At 45.2% G+C, this 18,807-nt stretch overlaps 1 protein-coding gene across 10 annotated transcripts in view; it reads right to left on the reverse strand.

Annotated features, from left to right (window-relative positions):
• Nucleotides 1–18,807, reverse strand: part of ADGRB2 (adhesion G protein-coupled receptor B2) — a 161,883-nt gene that overhangs the window by 71,589 nt on the left and 71,487 nt on the right. For 9 of the 10 annotated variants that reach the window (XM_082232767.1, XM_082232772.1, XM_082232771.1 and 6 more), the window contains exons 4-5: nucleotides 16,944–17,108; nucleotides 694–858 (exon numbers count right to left, since the gene is read on the reverse strand). In XM_082232767.1, coding sequence (XP_082088893.1) covers nucleotides 694–858; nucleotides 16,944–17,108 — 330 coding nt within the window. The remainder of the gene's footprint in view (nucleotides 1–693; nucleotides 859–16,943; nucleotides 17,109–18,807) is intronic. The other variant, XM_082232770.1, reaches the window with a different exon arrangement.

The following is an 18,807-nucleotide window of genomic DNA, read 5'->3' on the forward strand; positions in this document are numbered from 1 at the left end:
TATCCCCTGACTATGGGCAGCCGAACCCGAAATGAGACTCGGACAATTTGTGCTTCAGACTGTGGTCCCTGGAGGTCTGTGATGATCAGAGCTGGAGGCTTGGGCTTGAGTTATTTAGAGATAATTGTTCCTTATTTGCTGCACTGATAAAACCACTAACTGTCAGAAGAAACTGTATGCAGGGTGGTGAATTGTAATGAAAATGTTTGAGGCTAAAGCAGCTATAGCCTATGGTGCAGCAGGCAGGGGCTCTGCTTACCAGACAAAGGAGCAGACCAGGCTCAGCCACTCTAGAGAATTACCAATTGCAGGTGCTGACTTTGCACACACAGATACCTGTTCCTACCTGGAGGGGACGCCAAGGCCTTAGTGCACACACTCTTAGGTGACATACAAGCACCAGAGGCCTCCACTTGTCTCACTCTGTAGCTTCCTAGGGAAATGACTTTCTAGAAGTCTTTGGAAGAGTTACCTGTGGTAGCTTGACCTGCCTACTCTCCTGGGAACTGGCTGCAAAAGACCCAAGCTGTGCCCACAAGCCACGACCACACCCAAGCTAGCCACGTCCATCACTAGCATGCTGGGGATTCTCACTTAGATGTGGCGACTGGCTCTGCAGTCCCTCTGGAGCAACAACTGCAACCTTCCCCTGTCTGCTTGCCACCTGCGTATGGAGACTCGTGGGTTCCCTACCTGGACATTCGGGGTTGTAGCACTCCCTGGCGTCAGCATGAGCCCCTCGGCACTCTGCCCAGCCGTGAGCTGAGACACTGCATTTGCGGGTGCGCTGCTGAGTCCCGTTGGAACACGACACCGAGCAGCGGCTCCAGGATCCCCAGTCCAGCCACTGGCCTTCCACTATTAGAGAAAAGCACAGGGAAAAACTCAATTAGTGCATGAGGAGGTTGCACAAGGAAATGCCCCATGAAGATGTCCCTCTGTCTCTTTTCTGGCACCCAACCAGTCCTTGTCAGCTTCTCACCCACCTCCTCTAAGGCAGGATCTTCCAACCCTCATTTGCCCCATACATTAAACTCTCTTCTAGCTTAACCTTCAGTATTAGTATAAGAATCTCCATCCCACGGCAGCTCACAGGGCCAGCTCCAATTGATAACTGGCCAGCTCTCCCGCCTACCCACCATGCAGATCACCTCTGGCCAGGATCACTAGGATTTGGGAAAATAAATCAGCTAACAAACCCCACCCACCTAGTCTACCATGGTGGAAGGGCTTCTGGAACAAGAGTAAAGAGGGAGCAGCAGCTGGGTACTGGAAGCATAAGCAGATGGTGGGGTCGGTGGACATGGCCTTGAGGGTCTGGGCCCAAGGAGCCACCTACCAGCTAAGAGCATGAGAAGAGCCCTGGTGGATCAAGCCAAAGGCCCATCTCACCTAGCATTCCACAGGTATCAACTAGATGCCTCTGGAAATCCTGCAAGCTGGACTTGTGGTCCCCAGAAACCACTATTCAGAGGTTTGTTGCCTCTAACAATGGATGCAGAACAGAGACCTTGTGATTAATAGTCGCTGATAGCCCCGTCCTCCATGAGTTTGTGTTATCCTGCTCTGAAGGTTTAGCATGACTAAACTCTCCCCAGCATGAGCTGATGGCAGGATGGTTGGAAGGCGGAGAGATGCTTTTTGATGCTGGTGTTTCTTTGGATTTGTCTAGTCTAATCCTTTTTTAAAAAACTTCTGTAAATTTTATTGCTTTAACTTTACTGAGCCTGCAATCTTTTGAGTGTTATCTTCTTGTGCATCCCTTTGGTAGCTCTCAGTTGTGAAGCTGTTTATAAATCTGCAAATGAAATAAATATGCAATACAAAAAAGCCATCCAAGCTGATGACCATCATCACTACACCCGCTGGAAGCCCATTTGCTAGAAGTCTCTTCCCACAAGGAACAGCCTAGCAACACCACTGAGATGGCTCCAATCAGTAAGTTCAGTCCTGTATCACATGCAGGGCAGGGAAGAAACGAATGGTGAGTCTAAAGGCCGAATGATAAAAATAGACAAAAATATGGTGCTTGTGTATCTAGACTCGAAGGCTCGACATATACATGGACCACATTTACTTGTAATAATAAGTCAGGGTGCATTCCTGCTTTGCTCCTCCCTTGGTGCAAGTGGGAGATTCACAACTGAGCTTGGCTTCCCATTGCATCCTAACCATCCTTTGAGGGAGGCAGGCAAAGACAACTTCAGAGTCTTTTCCAGTCCTACTGTTCCCTCCCATGCACAGGACCATTAGCCTTGTGGGAAGGAAGAAGAGAGCAAGGGAGGCAAGTAGGGAAAATAAAACCAGGACCTGCTTCAGTTGGTCACCACCACGGGGTCAACTTTGGGTTCAAAACTATGTATTTGTTTTAGCGAGCTTAAAATAAAATCACCTTAAGTACCTGAGCAGAAAGGCAGTATATAAATTTAAACAACCAATCACCAGGGATTGTGGTTTCTTGTTCCCTAACAAGCCATGATCTCTAACCAGCTTTAAGCCATAGTTTGTTGAGCCCTTGCAGAGCACGAGTTGTTAGGAAGCAACAAACCGCAGTCCTTGGTTCAGGCAGAAAGGGAAGAGAAGGCTTCACCCTGGTTTGCTTATCCAGGGAGGGAACAAGGTGGAAACAACTGGGCAGCCAGCAGCAGGCTACTGATTTCTGCTAAAGCATGATAAAACAGAAACCCTCAGTGCCCCACTCTCTTCTCCATCCTTGCTGGCTCTGCTTCCCCCACCCTCACCTGTCTGTGGTTCAGCATGACTTGGAGGCTCAATACAGAATGTGAAAGGTGGCTCTGTTGAGATGGTGACTTCATTGGCCAACTTAAGGCTCCAGCCAATGCCAAGCATCAGCCAAGACAGAGATATGGCAGAGGCAGGGGTCAGTGACACCTCTGTTCAGCTTTGGCTTCTTGGTCTGATGCTGGATGAGCCACTGGGTGTGTTACTGCCCTTGCTAAAGTGCTTCCCTTCCCGCCTCCTTTGCCTTGCCCTTTCCACTGCAGACCACATCTCCAGTCTGGGACTCCTCACTCCTTGGCATCTAATCAGCTAGCCAAGTGCAGCTTTGGGCAAGGGCCATAGTGCAGCATGCTAGAACACATGCTTTGTATGCAGAAGGTCTCAGGTTCAATCCCTGCCATCTCCAGATAGGGCTAGGAATGGAGATGTTCCATCAGAAACCTTGGAGAGCTGCTGCCAGTAAGTGTAGGCAATGCAGAGCTAGATGGATCAGTGGTATAAAGCACTGTCTAGGAGCCACAGCTCAGTGGCAGAGCATTTGTTCTGCACGAAGGTCCTAGGTCCAATCCTTGGAATCTCCAAAGAGGGTTGGGAAAGGTCCCTGTCTGAAACCCTGGAGAGCTGCTGCCAGTCAGTGCAGACAATACTGAGCTAGATGGACCACAGGTTTGACACTGAATAAGGCAGCTTCCTATGTTCCTGAAAATTACCCACTGCCTCCAAGGTCTGGTCCTGCCAACAGCCAGAGACCCTGCAGTGTCTGACACATGGATATAATTGCAAAAATCCTCACTCAGCACAGAAGGTTGACAGAGGTCATGTATGAAATCAGTCATTAAGAAGGCCCCTTTGCCCAATGAACCAATCAAACAAGGAAGGCTTTGTTTCCAACAGGGCTGCATGACACCAGACACTCTTCTCCTTCCCATTTTTGTGGCCCCAGGCACCAGGCAGCTCACAAAAATTGGATGGTGAGCCGTGTATGGCCAGAGGGGCTCCCTATTGTACAAGCCTGGCCAACAGTCTTGCTCTGAAAAGCACACAACACCCGAAGGACAGGAGCAGCGTGGAGAGGAGGAAAAACAAAAGCATGCGGGAGGCAGCCCACTTGGTTTCTCTGAAGAGATTTATGGCAACCATTGAGAGTCGCAGCCTCCTTAGTGGAACTACAGACAGGCTGTGATCTGACGCTACTTGGTTCTTCTTAGAACACAAAACACCTTCTTCTGTAATGCTAAAATACCCAACAAGCTATATTTCAGAACAATCAGTACTGAAATGCACAGCTGGATCTAATTCCATTTGGCATTCACATTTAAAAATACAAAGACCCCCTGCCATTAATGCAAAGCCACGGTTGTTTTAACCATAGTTTTTCAACAAACCACAGATCACCTCACAGATGAAAAAAGAAAACATGGTTTGTTTCCTCTAAACCTGGGTTGTTTTCCAGCTGTTCTTGCCTAGTGCTTTTGTAGCTTGATGAGAGTGTGGGGTGAACAAACCATGGCTGTTGGGTTTGGAAAAACTGCCAAACAATAGTTAAAACAAGCCACAAATTGTAAGCCAACAACAAACCACAGTTAGGCTAAAGAAAACAACGGTTTGCCCAGTGCAATGTAGTGGCTAGAGTGTTGGACTAGGACTTGGGAGACCAAGGTTCAAATCCTCAACCATGAAGCTCATTGAGAGATCTTGGACTAGTCATCATCTTTCAATCCAACCTCCCTCACAGGGCTGTTGTTCTCCACCTTGGAGAACAGCTGGGATATTAAAATAATAACAGAATAAATACATTTAAAAAGGGTGAGCCATGCTTTTAGATCGAAGGCATACAAACCAGATTTTGCCTTGGAGGGTGGATGAATCGAGGCTGATGAGCAGGCTAAGGTAGTTTTCTTTTTAAACAAAAATTTTAGTGTGTGTTAATTGTACTCCAAATGCTCTTAAACTGTTGATTAATTATTTGTCACTTTATATCTTAATGGGTCTTAGGACACTTTTGCGTTCTTACTTCAAATATTTTGTTGTTGTTGCTTCAAAGCAGTTGTGAAAGTTATTGAAAGTCCGATTTCTGAGTGCAAAGGTCTTTGAGCCAGCTGGGGGAGAAGTTTGTTTGTGTTCTGTGCTAGTGATGGAAGCTGCAGGCATCGAGTGAAAGCCTGAGCTTCCCTGGGGAGCTAACTCTTTATTCTTTTATTTCCACTACCTGATAAAAGCAGTGGGAGGAAGCATTATAGCCAGGAGGGTCTTTAATTCACTTAGACATCCTGCTTCCTGACACTGCCTACCACTAATAGTCCTAAGATTTCATAAAGCATGTGTGTGTGTGCTGGACAGAGATTGGGGGAAGGATGGCAAATTTAAGTCATTTCCATACATCAGAAGAGAGATCCCTACTGTACTGGCTCCAGCTAGAGGGTGGAAAGAACAAGGTCTATTTTATCCCCACTCCTTGACCTGTCTTTTTCACTCAAGTGGCACTCCAGTGATTCTGTTCAAAGGCACGGCCCCTCCTTTGTTTACTCTCCCAGGAATGAGACCTTTTTCTGTGGCCAAGTCTAATTCAGGGCCTGCATGTGAACATCAGTATGTGGCAAAACGTTTCCTGGATTATACCATGTGAGAGTTTCAAACATATGACTACTCTGTTGTGGGGGGTGGGCAGTGGAAAGAGAGAAAGACAGCTCCTTCAAAGAGAAAGACAGCTCTTCAGGTGAAAGGACTTACACTCCTTTTCTATGGGAACAAATTGGTTACGTTTAGACTTAATGCTAAGCTAAGGTTTCTAATGAGTAGCCACATTTAGTTGGAAACAGAAGTAAAAGCTTCCAGTCTTCACATTGGAAGCTTTCAGTTTTGTTTTCCAACTAGCAGAAGCCATGGTTTTCACTATGGTTTAAGAAAACAAGCCACCTTCAAACTGTGGTTAGTGCTAACCATAGTTTAGGGTAAGGCCAGTATGTGTGTGTTTCTGTGTGGTTGCAGCATTCAGCAATGCAGTTTCCCTCTCACCCAGGAGGAATTTTAGCCCCAAAGATCATTTCCGAGGAAAAGGCTACCACAAGCTGATTTTCCCTCTCACACTCCCCACTTCATGTTGAAAAAAATCACAAATTACCTAGGCCCTGAAAGGCTAAAAAACAACTTCAACCCCCAGACCATGTTAGTGATATCAGAAGACCATTTTATCATGCTTAGAAATGATTATGTGACTCTGTCTAGTCAAGGGGCAGAGGACCTGAAGCTCACCTGAGGTCTAGGACTCCAACTCCCATAAACCCTAGCCATTATCGTGAATGGTCAGGGGTGATGGAAGTTGTAGTTCAGCAATATCTAATAAGCCAAAGGTTTGTGACCTCTGATCTATTAGTACAGACTGGAGACAAAAGATTACTTATCTTTTGGGAAAGTAGGAAAACCTTGGCAGGGGTGAAGGAAGGGAGGGGGGAATCCAAGGAGCTAATTACTAACCAGGGCAGAGAGCGATATTGCAGGATTTATTCTGCACCTCAGGCCCCTTGCAGGCCTTTCCGCCGTGCTGTGGAGCAACGCATTGCCGCATTCTGGTCCGCGACCCTTGCCCACAAGTCATCGAGCACAGACTCCAGGGGGACCAATCCTCCCATAGGCCGTGAACTGCAACACAGCACACAGCAATCATGGCTGGGCCTCCATTTCAGCCAGGGAGGGGAAAGGCATGGGCTTGGGAGTAGCAGGGCAGGAAAGGCGTATCGGGGGTACAAAGAAGGTTTGCACAGGGTCAGTGGAGGAAAAATGAAACAGAAAAAAGGAGTAGTGCTTCGCCCTATCTTCTGAGGATAGAACGCAAAGCAGCTGGTCTGAGACGCGGGGTGCAGAGGTACAGGCACATGACTATGAGTAGCTTTCTACTTATAAGGCTTAACATTATGAAGATCTTTCTGCTTATATATCATTGCAAGAAAGGCTGGTGAATTAGATGATCTGACAAATCCCATTCAATGCTGGTGTCTTGTTTTGTTTTTGCTTTTTTGAACCCATTACAGTGAATACCCAAAATGTTGCCTGAGGGAATTCAGGAGTGGATTCAACCAGGAACCCCAATTTCAATTCCCAACATCTCCACATTGGGCTGGGAAAGATCCCTGACTGAAACCCTAGAATGCCAATACTTGGTTGTAGAAACCAGTGTGTGACTGGGTAAAAAGGAAGTTATCTTTTCCCTAAGGCAACAACCCAACTCTGGCCAAAGGAAGGACTGCAAAGAGACAAGTACACCAGCCAAGGAAACCTCTCATTCAGCCAGAGTGCACCATGTGACATTGCCTGACCTTATAAAAGCTGCCAGATCAAACTAATTTATCGGCTTGGGCAAATAGAGTTCAAAGCTGCTCCAGTGTTTCTGTGTGAGACTCTTGTCCAGCCCTCTCCCTGGATCTCTAACCATTTCAAGAAATGCTTCTCATCTTAAATGTATCCATGGAATATCCAAACTGTATGAAGTTTCAATGCTAGTCAGTCCTAGTTGACAAGGTCCAGTTGATCAGAACCCATATTTGCTAGTCTGTCTACTGAGTTTCTCTAGCAAGTCTATCCAAATGGGAGATGTGGCCAAGGTGACATCATTCTCTGTGGCAGCTCCTAAGTTGTGGAATTCCCATCCCCACAAAGGTGTGCTTGACACCTTCATTGCTTCATTGTGCAGCTTCTGTCACATATGGAAGACACACCTCTTTGCCCTGGTTTTTGAAATTTGAGATCTTATGTGCCAGGTACATAACCCCTGAGTGCTTCAGCCCCCCAGCATTCCCCATGAAGGGGTCAGGTATCCACAATTTTTTTGTGCCAGGGTCGTATGCATCCAACGTCAGCACGTCCAATGTCAGCACATCCACTGATGTCTGTGTGTGATGTCAGCATGCTGCAGGGGCATGCTGATATCAGGTGCACACGTTGGTGGGCTTGCTAACATTGGGCATGCATGTACGCCCATGGCATGCATGACCCTAGGCACCCACAGTCCTGGGTCCAAGCTGGCAGGCCTGCTTGAGCTATATAGTGATCCAAACTGGCTGTGATTGAAATTTGTTTCAAACTTTTTTTAATCTTGTATTTTACATTGCTATGACCCACCCCGGAACCTTCTGGTGAAGAGCATGTAATAATAATTCTGATAAATAAGTAAGAGATACGTTGTCTCTATTATGTGCTAGGAAACATCTTTCCCAAGGCATTTAGTTGCCTAGTGTCAGAAGGCAGAATGCTGAATTATCTGGACTTTCCACCTGCCCACAAAGACAGTTTTTATCTTCTGTCGCATTCCCCCAAAGTCAAATCAGTGCTCTGTCATTTCAAGAGAGCAGCAGAATCCCCATTACTGAAAAATAGAATACATTTTGCTTCCCCTCCTTCCCTGTTATGAAAGTGCACAGCTACATAAACAGACATCGGAGCTTTATTACGCCCTCCGTTCTGCTGTCTAGTCCAGCCTGGGTGGAAAGAGGAACAGACAGGCAGTCAAACTCTGTTCTAAAAATGGTCGGCATACATCACGAGCACATCCTCTTCTTGATTTAAGCTTTGCAGAGAGCTGGCTAGAAGTGTTCAGTTTTTTAAAATGCAACTGGAATTTATCTGCTCTAAAAGAAACTGAAATCTGAAGTGTTCTACCTTTCAGGGATAACATTGCAAGATTGACAAAAATATAAATTTGGCTTTTTTAAAAAAGCTGGCAAAATTAAATCTTTTTTGAGCATAATTGGGTGAAGCATGACAACAAGAAATGTACCAGAAAATGAACCTCTCTACACTTCTGTAGCAGGCTAGATTGTTGTACAATTAAGCAAATTGTGCATGCAATGTGCAACAATTATCCAGATCTGCATAAATGTATAATACAGCCTGTGCTTTTGAATGGGGACAAGCATGATGTGGAATTAAGGCAGTTGCACATGCAATCCATGACAGATACTCCTGTCTGCATTCATTTATGCTCCAGTTGATACTTATGAATGAATGTGGGGGTGATGCACAACGAAAATAAGCTCAGTACTAAAGCACATCCTTTGCATTCAGAAGGTGTCAAGTTCAACCCTTGATGGCATCTCTGGGTAGGCCCGGGAAAGACTCCTGCATGAAACCCTGGAGAGCCATTGCCACTCAGTGTAGAATAGCTTTTCCCAAGTTGGTGCCCTCCAGATGTTTTGCACTACCACTTTCATCAGCCCCAGTCAGCACGGCAATAGTCAGGGACGGTGGAGGCTGTAGGGGACATTTAGAGGACACCATGCTGGGGAAGGCTGGTGCAAATAATACTGAGCTACAAGGGCCAGTGTGACTTAAGGCAGCTTCCTATGTGTATGCAATGAGTGACAATGATTCATATATGCACTGCTGCTTTTGCTCCTGAATGGACAGCATAATGCCTGCAGTTGGCTGCCACCAGGGGATGGTGGGTTTCACCTGCCTTGCCCCACACGCTTCATAAGGCGATTGCTTTATGGATATTCTAGCTTAGCCTATTAGTGAGCTGTACGCTTGCTTAAATGTTAATATATGTTAAATGAATGGTTAATTGTTGATTATTATTGTTGCAAGTTTTTTTTTGGGGGGGGGAGTTAGGTTGTATGCCTGCATCCCATCTAATTCCTGAATCCAGCAAGGGTTAAAATCTAATGGCAGATTCAGTTCTTGAAATAGCCAGGCCAGCTTCTTGGTAATGGTCCTAAGTATGGGTCGCAGGAGGCAAATGGGTCAGCCCACTCCTGATGGGCCCCCTCCCTCACCTGGCTATAGAAGCGAGAAAGACAAAAGGTATAGCTGAGCATGTGAGCTGGGCTAGAAGCAGGCTGTAGGCAGAACCATGAGAAGGAAAGCCATTCTGGATTTCTACTTGGATCCAAGGCTGTGATGATTGGAGAAGCAAAACCTTCTGGGGTGTTGACGCCCTCCATCATAGGCTCAGGTTGTATATATTTGTAAATAAACCATCATAAAGACACCACAGTCTCCGTTGTCCCTCATTCAAAGGAAACTGAACCCTTGGTAAGTGCCTGGAACCCCTGGAATCTTGCGCCGCTTGGAGATTGAGGTGGTGTACAACATGATTATTTTAGCAGTTATAAGTCTAATCATGCATTGTTACTGTATCATTGTATTTAGAATTAGTTTGTTCTGTGAACCACATTGAACAGAGTTGTACTTCGGGGTAATGTGGTCTATCAATAGACTGGAAATGACAACACTGACAATTGGGAATCACAACGTGGATCTGCTTTTCAAAAATAAAAAAAATGACACATCCACATTTGCTGATGACAAGCCTCTGAAATGTGTAATGCTTCTCATGTGGGAAGGAAGAAATACCTTCCAGGGCAAAGGCACTGGTTTGCCACCCCACCCCTGTTACATAATACCAACGTGTGGTTAGAATAATAGAATGAAGGAATCCTGCCCACAGCCATCCCTGGGTGGGTTTGAACTACCAGTCCTCTGATCAACAGCCAGATGCATTAACCCATTGTGCCACTGGCGGGGGCTGGCCAAGAAAGAACGGCTCAACATCAGTGACCTACAGTGGAGGGTTCATGCACACACACTCTACATGAACAATACTTCGTGCTTGGATGCAGAAACGCCTCTGGAGCAACAACATACTAAAACTGCCCACCTGACATTCTAAGAACGTAAGAATGTCAACACAGTGGCCAACCAGATGCCTGGGGGAGACCAGCAAGCATGACCTGAGCACTCTCCCTTCCTTTGGTTCCAGCAACTGGTATTCAGAAGCATTGGTGCCTCCTAATATGGCAAGTAGCTTTTGATAGCCCTCTGGTCCATGAATTTGTCTAATCCTCTTTTAAAGCCATCCAGATTGGTAACCATCACTGCTTCCTATGGGAGTGAGTTATGTAGTTTAACTATGCACTGCGTAAAGAAATACTTTCTTTTATTTCTACTGAATCGTCGAACACTCAGCTTCATTGGATGTCCATGATTTGCATGTTATGAGAGAAGGTTCACCCTCCTCCTCTACCCACTTTCTCCGTGCCTTGCATAATTTTATAAACTTCTATCATGTCAACTCTTGCTCACCACTCTCTAAAAGATCATTCCAGCAACTGTTCCTGATGGGATCAAGTGAGCTTTGGACTATGGTGTAATTTTAAAGCACATTCAAAGCGCCATCCTCCACTAAGAATTGTAAGCACTGCACTTTATTCCTCACAGAGTTACAATCCTACACAACCATTAACAAACTGCCCAGAATTATTGGAGGGTGGAAATGTGCTTTGAATGCATACCCAGCCAAAATTTGTGGTCCTTTTGATCTATTTTTCCAGGCCCATTTCTGCCTCTTTCCACAAGCTTTCAAAATAGAGGAAAGTAAGTGTAAATGTTAAACTGCCATCAGTTGCTACCAAACCCATGTCTCTTGGATGTGAGATCACAGCAGCCATTACAAATAATATAAAAGAGGGAGATATTTCCCAAGATAATTTGGGTTTTGCCTTGACAGTGGATGAAGATACACAGAAAACTGATTTCCATCATCCAGTTCCTCCCAAGCTGATAACCCTTTGGAGAACACTTGAACAGCTTCCTGGTCAAACTTAATCAATGCTTCATGTATCATTAAATCCATTCACAATATCTTACATTCAGACTTGCAGATGTTTTAATGATTGAAATTAGGAATGGAGTATGGTAGTTCATTTTCTCTTTGCAAAAACCTGGGGAAACTGTCTTTGAAGTCTGCTGCATTTTCCAAAAATTAATATTCAGCTTTGCTAATGTAACAACTAGTAGATTTTCTTTTTAATTCTGATCTCTCTGCCTTACAAGGGACCCAGGAGTTGTGCTGATTAGCGCTCAAGACAGATATTAATAATTACTGGCTTTTAATATTTTCAAAGGGAGAGAGGACATTGTTTGGTTATACCAGCATACTTTGGGGAAACCTGAGACCTTTTGTGACGTGCAGAAGCCAGTGTAATGGGCTTTTACAAGTAGGGAGTGATAATTGGGCTTGCTTCACATTTCAATTGTAAGCCTGTCTAATTCACACTTCCCATAACAATATGCAAACCAAAGCACAGCTATCTTTTGAAATTTGCACTTCTCTAAATTTTGTGATGCTGATTCCAACCCCAAAATGTATGTATTAGGGAAAATATGCATAAAATGCATATATTAGTGAAAACAATATGCAAAAATGCAGTTTCAAAAATACGTGTGTTAGGCAAAATTGCATACCAAATGTATTAGGAGAAATGTGCAGTAAGATGCTGGTGGATTTTCATAGGGACTTTTAAAAAAATTACCAAAAACACAGTTTGTTCTTCTGATCTTTTTGTTCATACACCCCCCTTTTTTCTTGGATTTGGTTAATTTCATGCCTGAGGAAACAAAGCAGCTACTTTCTAATTTCCAGCTAATCCAACGTCCATTCCTGTGTAAATTGTTCCTTGCTCCCCCCTTTTTTTTCTAATATGCCTATTGGATGCTTTTTGCTGTTCTGTGTAATTTTCTCCAGAATCTAAATATGCTTTCTGGATTGTTTATCCATTGAAAGATTCATGAGGTGAAACCTAAAAACAAGATGAGGAATTATCTTTCACCTCCAACAGGCCAACAAGAAATTCAGGGATATCTAGCCTTTGATGAGTTGAGATTAAACAGAATGATGTGGAGGGGGGAAAACAACTTTTATACAGATATATAAATATTTCTACAATGACCTCCTGAGCTCTCTCGATTCAGCTTTGTTCAGTGTTTTCATGCTGGTGTTAGATTTTTCAAGCAGATAGTGATCCATCATTGATTAGCTGTCATGGGCTCTGAATGCTAATTAATGCATTTCAACTCTTCAACCTCCTTTAAATCAAAGATACTAAAAGCACCACAGTTTTCCAAGGCATGCAAAAGCCAGCACGACTTGAAAAGAAGAAGGAAGCCCAAGGACACTTTCAAAAGCGTGCCTAAAGTAAATATTCTTATTTTTAAAAATGAGCATGTCAATTAAGTATGTATGTAGCACCAGAGTTCTGAAACCTGCAACTGCAGCATGTCATGCTAGAGATGGCCACTGACTCTGATGGCTTTAAAAGACAATGAGGCAAAGTAACATTAGAAGAATCTTCTGGATCAGGACAATGGTCTATCTAAGCCAGCATCCTGTTCTCACAGCAGACAACCAGATACCAGTGTTAGAAACTGAGATATGAAAGCTAAGAGCTAAATGGCTCCTTAAACCTAGGTGATGGGCACAACAATGGAATGTCTAGGCACACTTTTTAAAAACAAGAATACAAAGCTGAAAATGAATGAACTGCAGCTAAAATATTATGTTCATTTTTCACATAGTCTAGTCCTTCCCCTGCCCACCCCCCTAATATTCTTAAGAGGGTCTCTTCTCCTGTCTTCAGAGACTAACTGGAAGTGGGGAGATAGAAAAAGGTCCTCCTTTCCTTCCCCTCTGCAGTTTTAATCTGAAATTTTAGGTGCAGTGCTGTGCCCAGAGCTCAGAAACTGCTCACACTAATGAAATTCCCTGCCACAAAATGTGCCTAGAACAATGGGAGTTTCGAACACTGCCAGATACTTGTGGGAAACCCACAAGCAAGACCTGAGCAAAAGAATATTCTCCCCTCCTGCAGTTTTGAGCAACAGGTATTCAGAAAGCCTTCTGCCTATGTTCATGGAGGCAGAGCATGGCCATCATGTCTAGTAGCCATTGATAGCCTTCTCCGCCAGGAATCTGTACAATCCTCTTTTATAGCCATCCAAACTGGTGGCCATCACTGCCTCCTGGAGTAGCAAGTTCCATAATTCAACTATGTGTTGCATGAAGAAACACTTTCTTTTAACTGTTCCAAATCTTCTACTATTCAGCTTCATTGGAGGCAAAACTGGGTGCACCAGGAACTTATCGAGGGAAGAATTTGGATCTGAAGAACTGAAACCTTCCTAGTCCCCTGGCATGCCCACCAAAATGAGGGAGGTGGGGATATATCAGCCATGCAGCTGGAATGAGCATTTATCCTCCCAGTGGAAGCAAGGAGAGGGAAATTGTAAAATTTCCACCAGCCGGGGGAAAAGCATTGGAAGAAGGGAAGAGAAGACTCCCACCCTCCCTTCCTGTGCCTGGCAAGGCTTTCGATATCTTTGATATCCCTTTGGCTCTTTCTCAGCCTAGAGGCAGGATGTCTCCCAGCAGTGGGGCTGCTCCTATATTCCTGGGAATGACCCACATTGAACCTCATGGGAATTGCTTCTGAGTAGGCATGTGTAGGACTGCAGTTTTGGTAATGTTTCAGGTGTGTGCGGGATGATGAAAGGCAGTTTCTAAGAATTTTTCAGGTGGGGGTGGTGATCCTTGTTCTTTTTGGATTACAACAGCAGCAAGAACAACAACAGCCTTGGCCCCACACTTTGAAGTGTGGTTTGGCTTGACTTTACTCAGCAGCTCAGTTCGATGCCAAACCACCCATTATGAAGGGAAACCCATAATTTTATATTTATTCATTTATTTATGGCTGTATTTATTGCTGAATGAAACAAAAGCAGGCTGGGGAAAAGGAGCAACAGTGCCGGGGTCAGATGTTTCACTCTTTCACCTGACAACCCCATAATCTCAAACTCACCTCCAGCTGCTGCCTAGCTTGCATTTTCCCTCACCAGGGTAAAGGCAGGGGAGGGAGGGAGAAGAGAGATTGAGAAAGAGGGGAGAGGGTTAAGCATCCCTTCCTCAGCACCACTGCCCCCAATTCAGTATCATCCTGCCTGCTTTTAAGGCAGCCATGTGGGAAAATGATTGCTTGTACATAAGAGCATGAGCAGAGTTCTTATTATTGCAGAGTGATTTTACAGCACGAGATATTGTTAAGAGCATGATGAGCACGTGAACACCTCATGCTAGACTAATGATTGGCTCACGTAGCATAACACTCTCTTTGTCTGTGTGGGCAAGGGCAAGGTTGCATTCCTTTGATTGTTACTTTTGAGTACCAGGCAGAACAAGCGCAGTGCTGGAGGAGAGAGGATGATTTATTTCTTACTGCACACAATAAACATGGCACGGCTGAAGCCAAAGCTTCTTCTTCAAGTCATCTTGGTGTGAGACTGATTTCTTACTGATTTTCTTACTGATGTCGAGCTGGTTCTCGACAATTGGTGCCCCGTGTGAGGCTGATTTTCTTACTGATGTCGAACTGGATTCTCGACATTTGGTGCCCCGTGTGTTTGATTCTGGACTTCGCGACGTTACGGTCTTATCAGCGCTCATCTCGCCCGGCAAGGGTTTCAGACGCGTCCTTCATCCTTTTTTAGGATCCCGGTGAGTGCTCCCTTACTTTTGCCATTATGGGGCAGTCTCTCTCTCCACCACAGAAAAAGCTTTTTGAAGACCTTAAATTTCTTTTGACCAGCAACAGCCTTCTCGTCTCAGATGCTGATCTGAAGTCCCTTATAGAAGCCTTGGATACCCACTGTCCCTGGTTTCCTCAGAATGGGAATTATCATTTAAAAGACTGGGAAAAAATAGGACAATTTTTCCAAAACCATCCTCTGCTACCAAGCCAAGCTGAAAACCTGGGCAACAGGCTGCGGGAGCTGAAGGCAAGAATAAAAGACCCTCTTCCAGTCCAGCATGCTGAGCTTCAAGCCACCAAGGAACACGTCAAGAAAAAGGAGATCCTCCTTCAGAGGTGGCAGACCAAGCACGCCTTGACCTTGGCAGCCGGGGAGAAGTTACTTGACGTGGCAAACCCCGAGGCCAGAATTGCCCTACAGCTCAAGATGACGCATGTGCAAGAGACCTGGAGCAAAACCCAGCTTCAGCTGGAGAAGATCAGAAAGCAGCTTCAGCGCACCCTGCAGACGTGGGAGAGCTGCAAAAGCCAAAGCTTTTTCTTCAAGTCATCTTGGTGTGAGACTGATTTTCTTACTGATGTCGAGCTGGATTCTCGACACAGCCATCCTATGCATGCTGACTTGGAGTAAGCCCTGTTGAACATCCTTCTGCGTAAACACGCACAGGATTGTGCTGGAAGTAAAATTCTGTATATAGGGAAAGCCAACACTGTGCTCTTGTTTTGGACCACAATTCCCATCATCCTTGACCATTGGCCATGCTTTCTGGGGCTGATGGGAGCTGGAGTCCAAGAGCATCTGCAAGCCACTGTGGTTGGCTACCCCTGCTAAATCTGTTTGGGAGATGCAATCACCCAGCTCTCAAAATAAGGGTCCACTTAAAGTAAGGTGGTTCAATGCACGGCCCTTTTGTGCCCCCTACCCAAGCCCTCACACTGCCTTCCCAAAGCTGAGTAAGTGAGGTGCTGGGCTTTGGAAAGGAGGTGTGAGGGCTCTGACAGGGTCCTAGAGTCCTCCATGCTCCTTCCCAAAGCTTAGTTAGTGCTTTCCCAGCTTTGGGAAGGAGGTAGGAGAGCTTTAGGACCCTGGGATGTGTGTGTCAAATTTTGGCCTCACTCCCCCACCCCCGCCCTGCAGGACAAGCCCTGCAGGTTCAAAGTACTCTTGTGGCTCACTTGGTAAGGAAAGTTGGGCTGCCCTGTGGTAAAGGATTCCTGATACACTCACTGGCTCAAAGGAGAACAGATTCAGTTTCTACACAATTTTGCATTACAGTATGTCCTTTTAATGGAATGGGGCATTGATCAGGCAGGAGAGATGCCTTGTTGCACGATGGATAAAATACTCTTTAATTAAACAGGGCACATTAAAAAACGTGTGGCAAATTTACGGCAAGCTGTTTTAGTCATTTTTATTTCATTAATACTTCACAGTACTTATGGGTTATGGCTGAATTGGCTTTATAACTAATTAAACCTATTAAGTGTCTCATCCTTGCGAACCAGAATTGAACCTGTCCTTGGGGGTGGGGCGGGGCGGGGTGCCGAATGGGTTACTAAATCTTCCTTGGGACTGAACTGGAAGTGACAGAGGCAAAGCTAAATCGAAAACAGAACAGAACCAAATATTTCAGAGGATGTTTATTCCTGCTTCTAAGAGTGCAGCCACATTAGCATATGCATGTTAATAATGCCAGTTGGAATGAACATTCTGGGAATACAAAACAAAGCGCGATGACAGACAGGCATCTCTCACGAAAGCAACCTGACACAACGAAGGAAGACGTAACAAAGGGGTGGAAGGAAGGGGAAACAGCAGCAAGCCCCCTCCCCATTTGCCCCATCTACCTGGGCAGGTGGCGGTATTATTGCATATCCGGGTCTCCCGCAACAACCCGCTACATAGTGTCCCGTAAGGCGATGAGACGCAGGAGCGAGTCCGCACCTGGGTGCCTTGGCCGCAGGTCAGTGAACAGACGCTCCACTGGGACCACTCCTCTGCTGCAGGGTCTCCTGTGGGAAAGAGGGAAACACGCACACAAGCATACAGACACAGAGAAAAACTGGTTCAGCCACCTCCAGAACAGACGGAAGACCTGAAAGTAGCTCTGGTGCTGTGCCCACGCACCTAGGGCTGGACAAATCAGGCTATTTCTGGTGGGCATAACTTCTGCTGGTGTTTGAGCATCATTCCATTCTGTTCTCTTTCCACATTAATCTGTGTATGTGTGTGCATGTTTTTTTTAAGAGCATCAAACATTTTGTGCAAATGTGTGTTCAAAATACTTATAAAATGTATTTTCTCTCAAGATGTCCATTCCCATTCTCTGTCAGACCTCTGGGGTGTGCACTGACCACAAGATGTGGTTCAGAGACCAAATCAGTGCCTGATTTAGAGTAATAGAATCAGAGAACTGTCTAGCTGCAAGGAACCCACAGGGTCATCTAGTCCAACTAGTTGCCCTTGCAGGAATGACAGCTAAAGAATCCCTGGTGCATCTAGGCCAGTATTGATTGATAGCAATAGCTCTCTAGGTTTCAGAGGGTCTCTTCTTGCCCTACCCAGAGGTACCGGGGATTGATCCTATGAGCTTTGGTATGCAGGGCAGATGCTCTACCGCTCAGCTATGGCCAAGCAGCCATGTATGTGTAAGGTTCAGAGCTGAAGTAGTGCACAGAGCAGCAAGCAAGCAAGCACAGTGTTTGGAGGAGGCTGCCACAGGCAAAATGTCTATCCTAACTGAAACAGCCAACTCAGAAGAGAGAAAACTAGCAAAGCACATAGAACAGACAAGATCAACATCCCTCCCGCAAAGCACTCTGGCCGGAGGGCCTTGGCAAATCCTTTTTGTGTGTGGATGGACTTGTTTTTAAAAATTGCTATATTTGTATTGCATTGCACTTTGTATTTATTGTTGCTGTTAAATCACTCAAGATTTATTTTTGTGGGGAAACAATGCACAGAGTGACTAACAGACAAAGATAGAATCCCTTCTGATTAGAAGTAAGATGTGTCAGTCACAAAAACGCACAAACAATCTGCCTCACCCTCTCCCCACCCTGGCAATTTCCATATATTGTATGGGAAAATTGGGGAGAAACATTGCAATTTTTGCAGATCACGTTATCCGCAGTTCTGTTTGGTACCAAATTTTCTAATTGCTCACAAAGCTTTGCGGGGCCCCAGTTTTGGTTCAGAGGGATTTGAAGGGAGCTCAGCCTTGGATAACTCCAAAATAAGCCCAATTTCACATAATCCTAGAATTGTAGAGTTGGAAGGGGCCTCTAGGGTCATCTGGTCCAACCCCCTGCAATGCAGAAATTGCAAGTAAAGAATCCCTGGCACATGGCCATCCAACCTCTGCATAAAAACCTCCAAGAAGGAGACTCCACCAACTTCTAAGGGAGTCCATTCCACTTTTGAACAGCTCTTATCAGCAAGAAGCTCTTCCTCATTTTAGTCCTATCTTGTAATCTGAATCTATTGGTCTGGATCCTCCCCTCTGGAGCAACAGAAAACAAGCTTGCGCCATCTTCCACATGGCAACCCATCAGATATTTGAAGGTCACTATCATATCACTTCTCAGTCTTCTTTTCTCTTGAATAAACAGATCCAGCTCCCTCAGCTGTTCCTCATGCTGCTTTGTTTCCAGAATATTCATCATCTGGGTTGCCCTCCCCTGCACACATTCCAGCTTGTCAATATTCTTC

This window comes from Podarcis vaucheri (assembly GCF_965113315.1).
Source record: "Podarcis vaucheri genome assembly, chromosome: 7".
NCBI lineage: Eukaryota > Metazoa > Chordata > Lepidosauria > Squamata > Lacertidae > Podarcis > Podarcis vaucheri.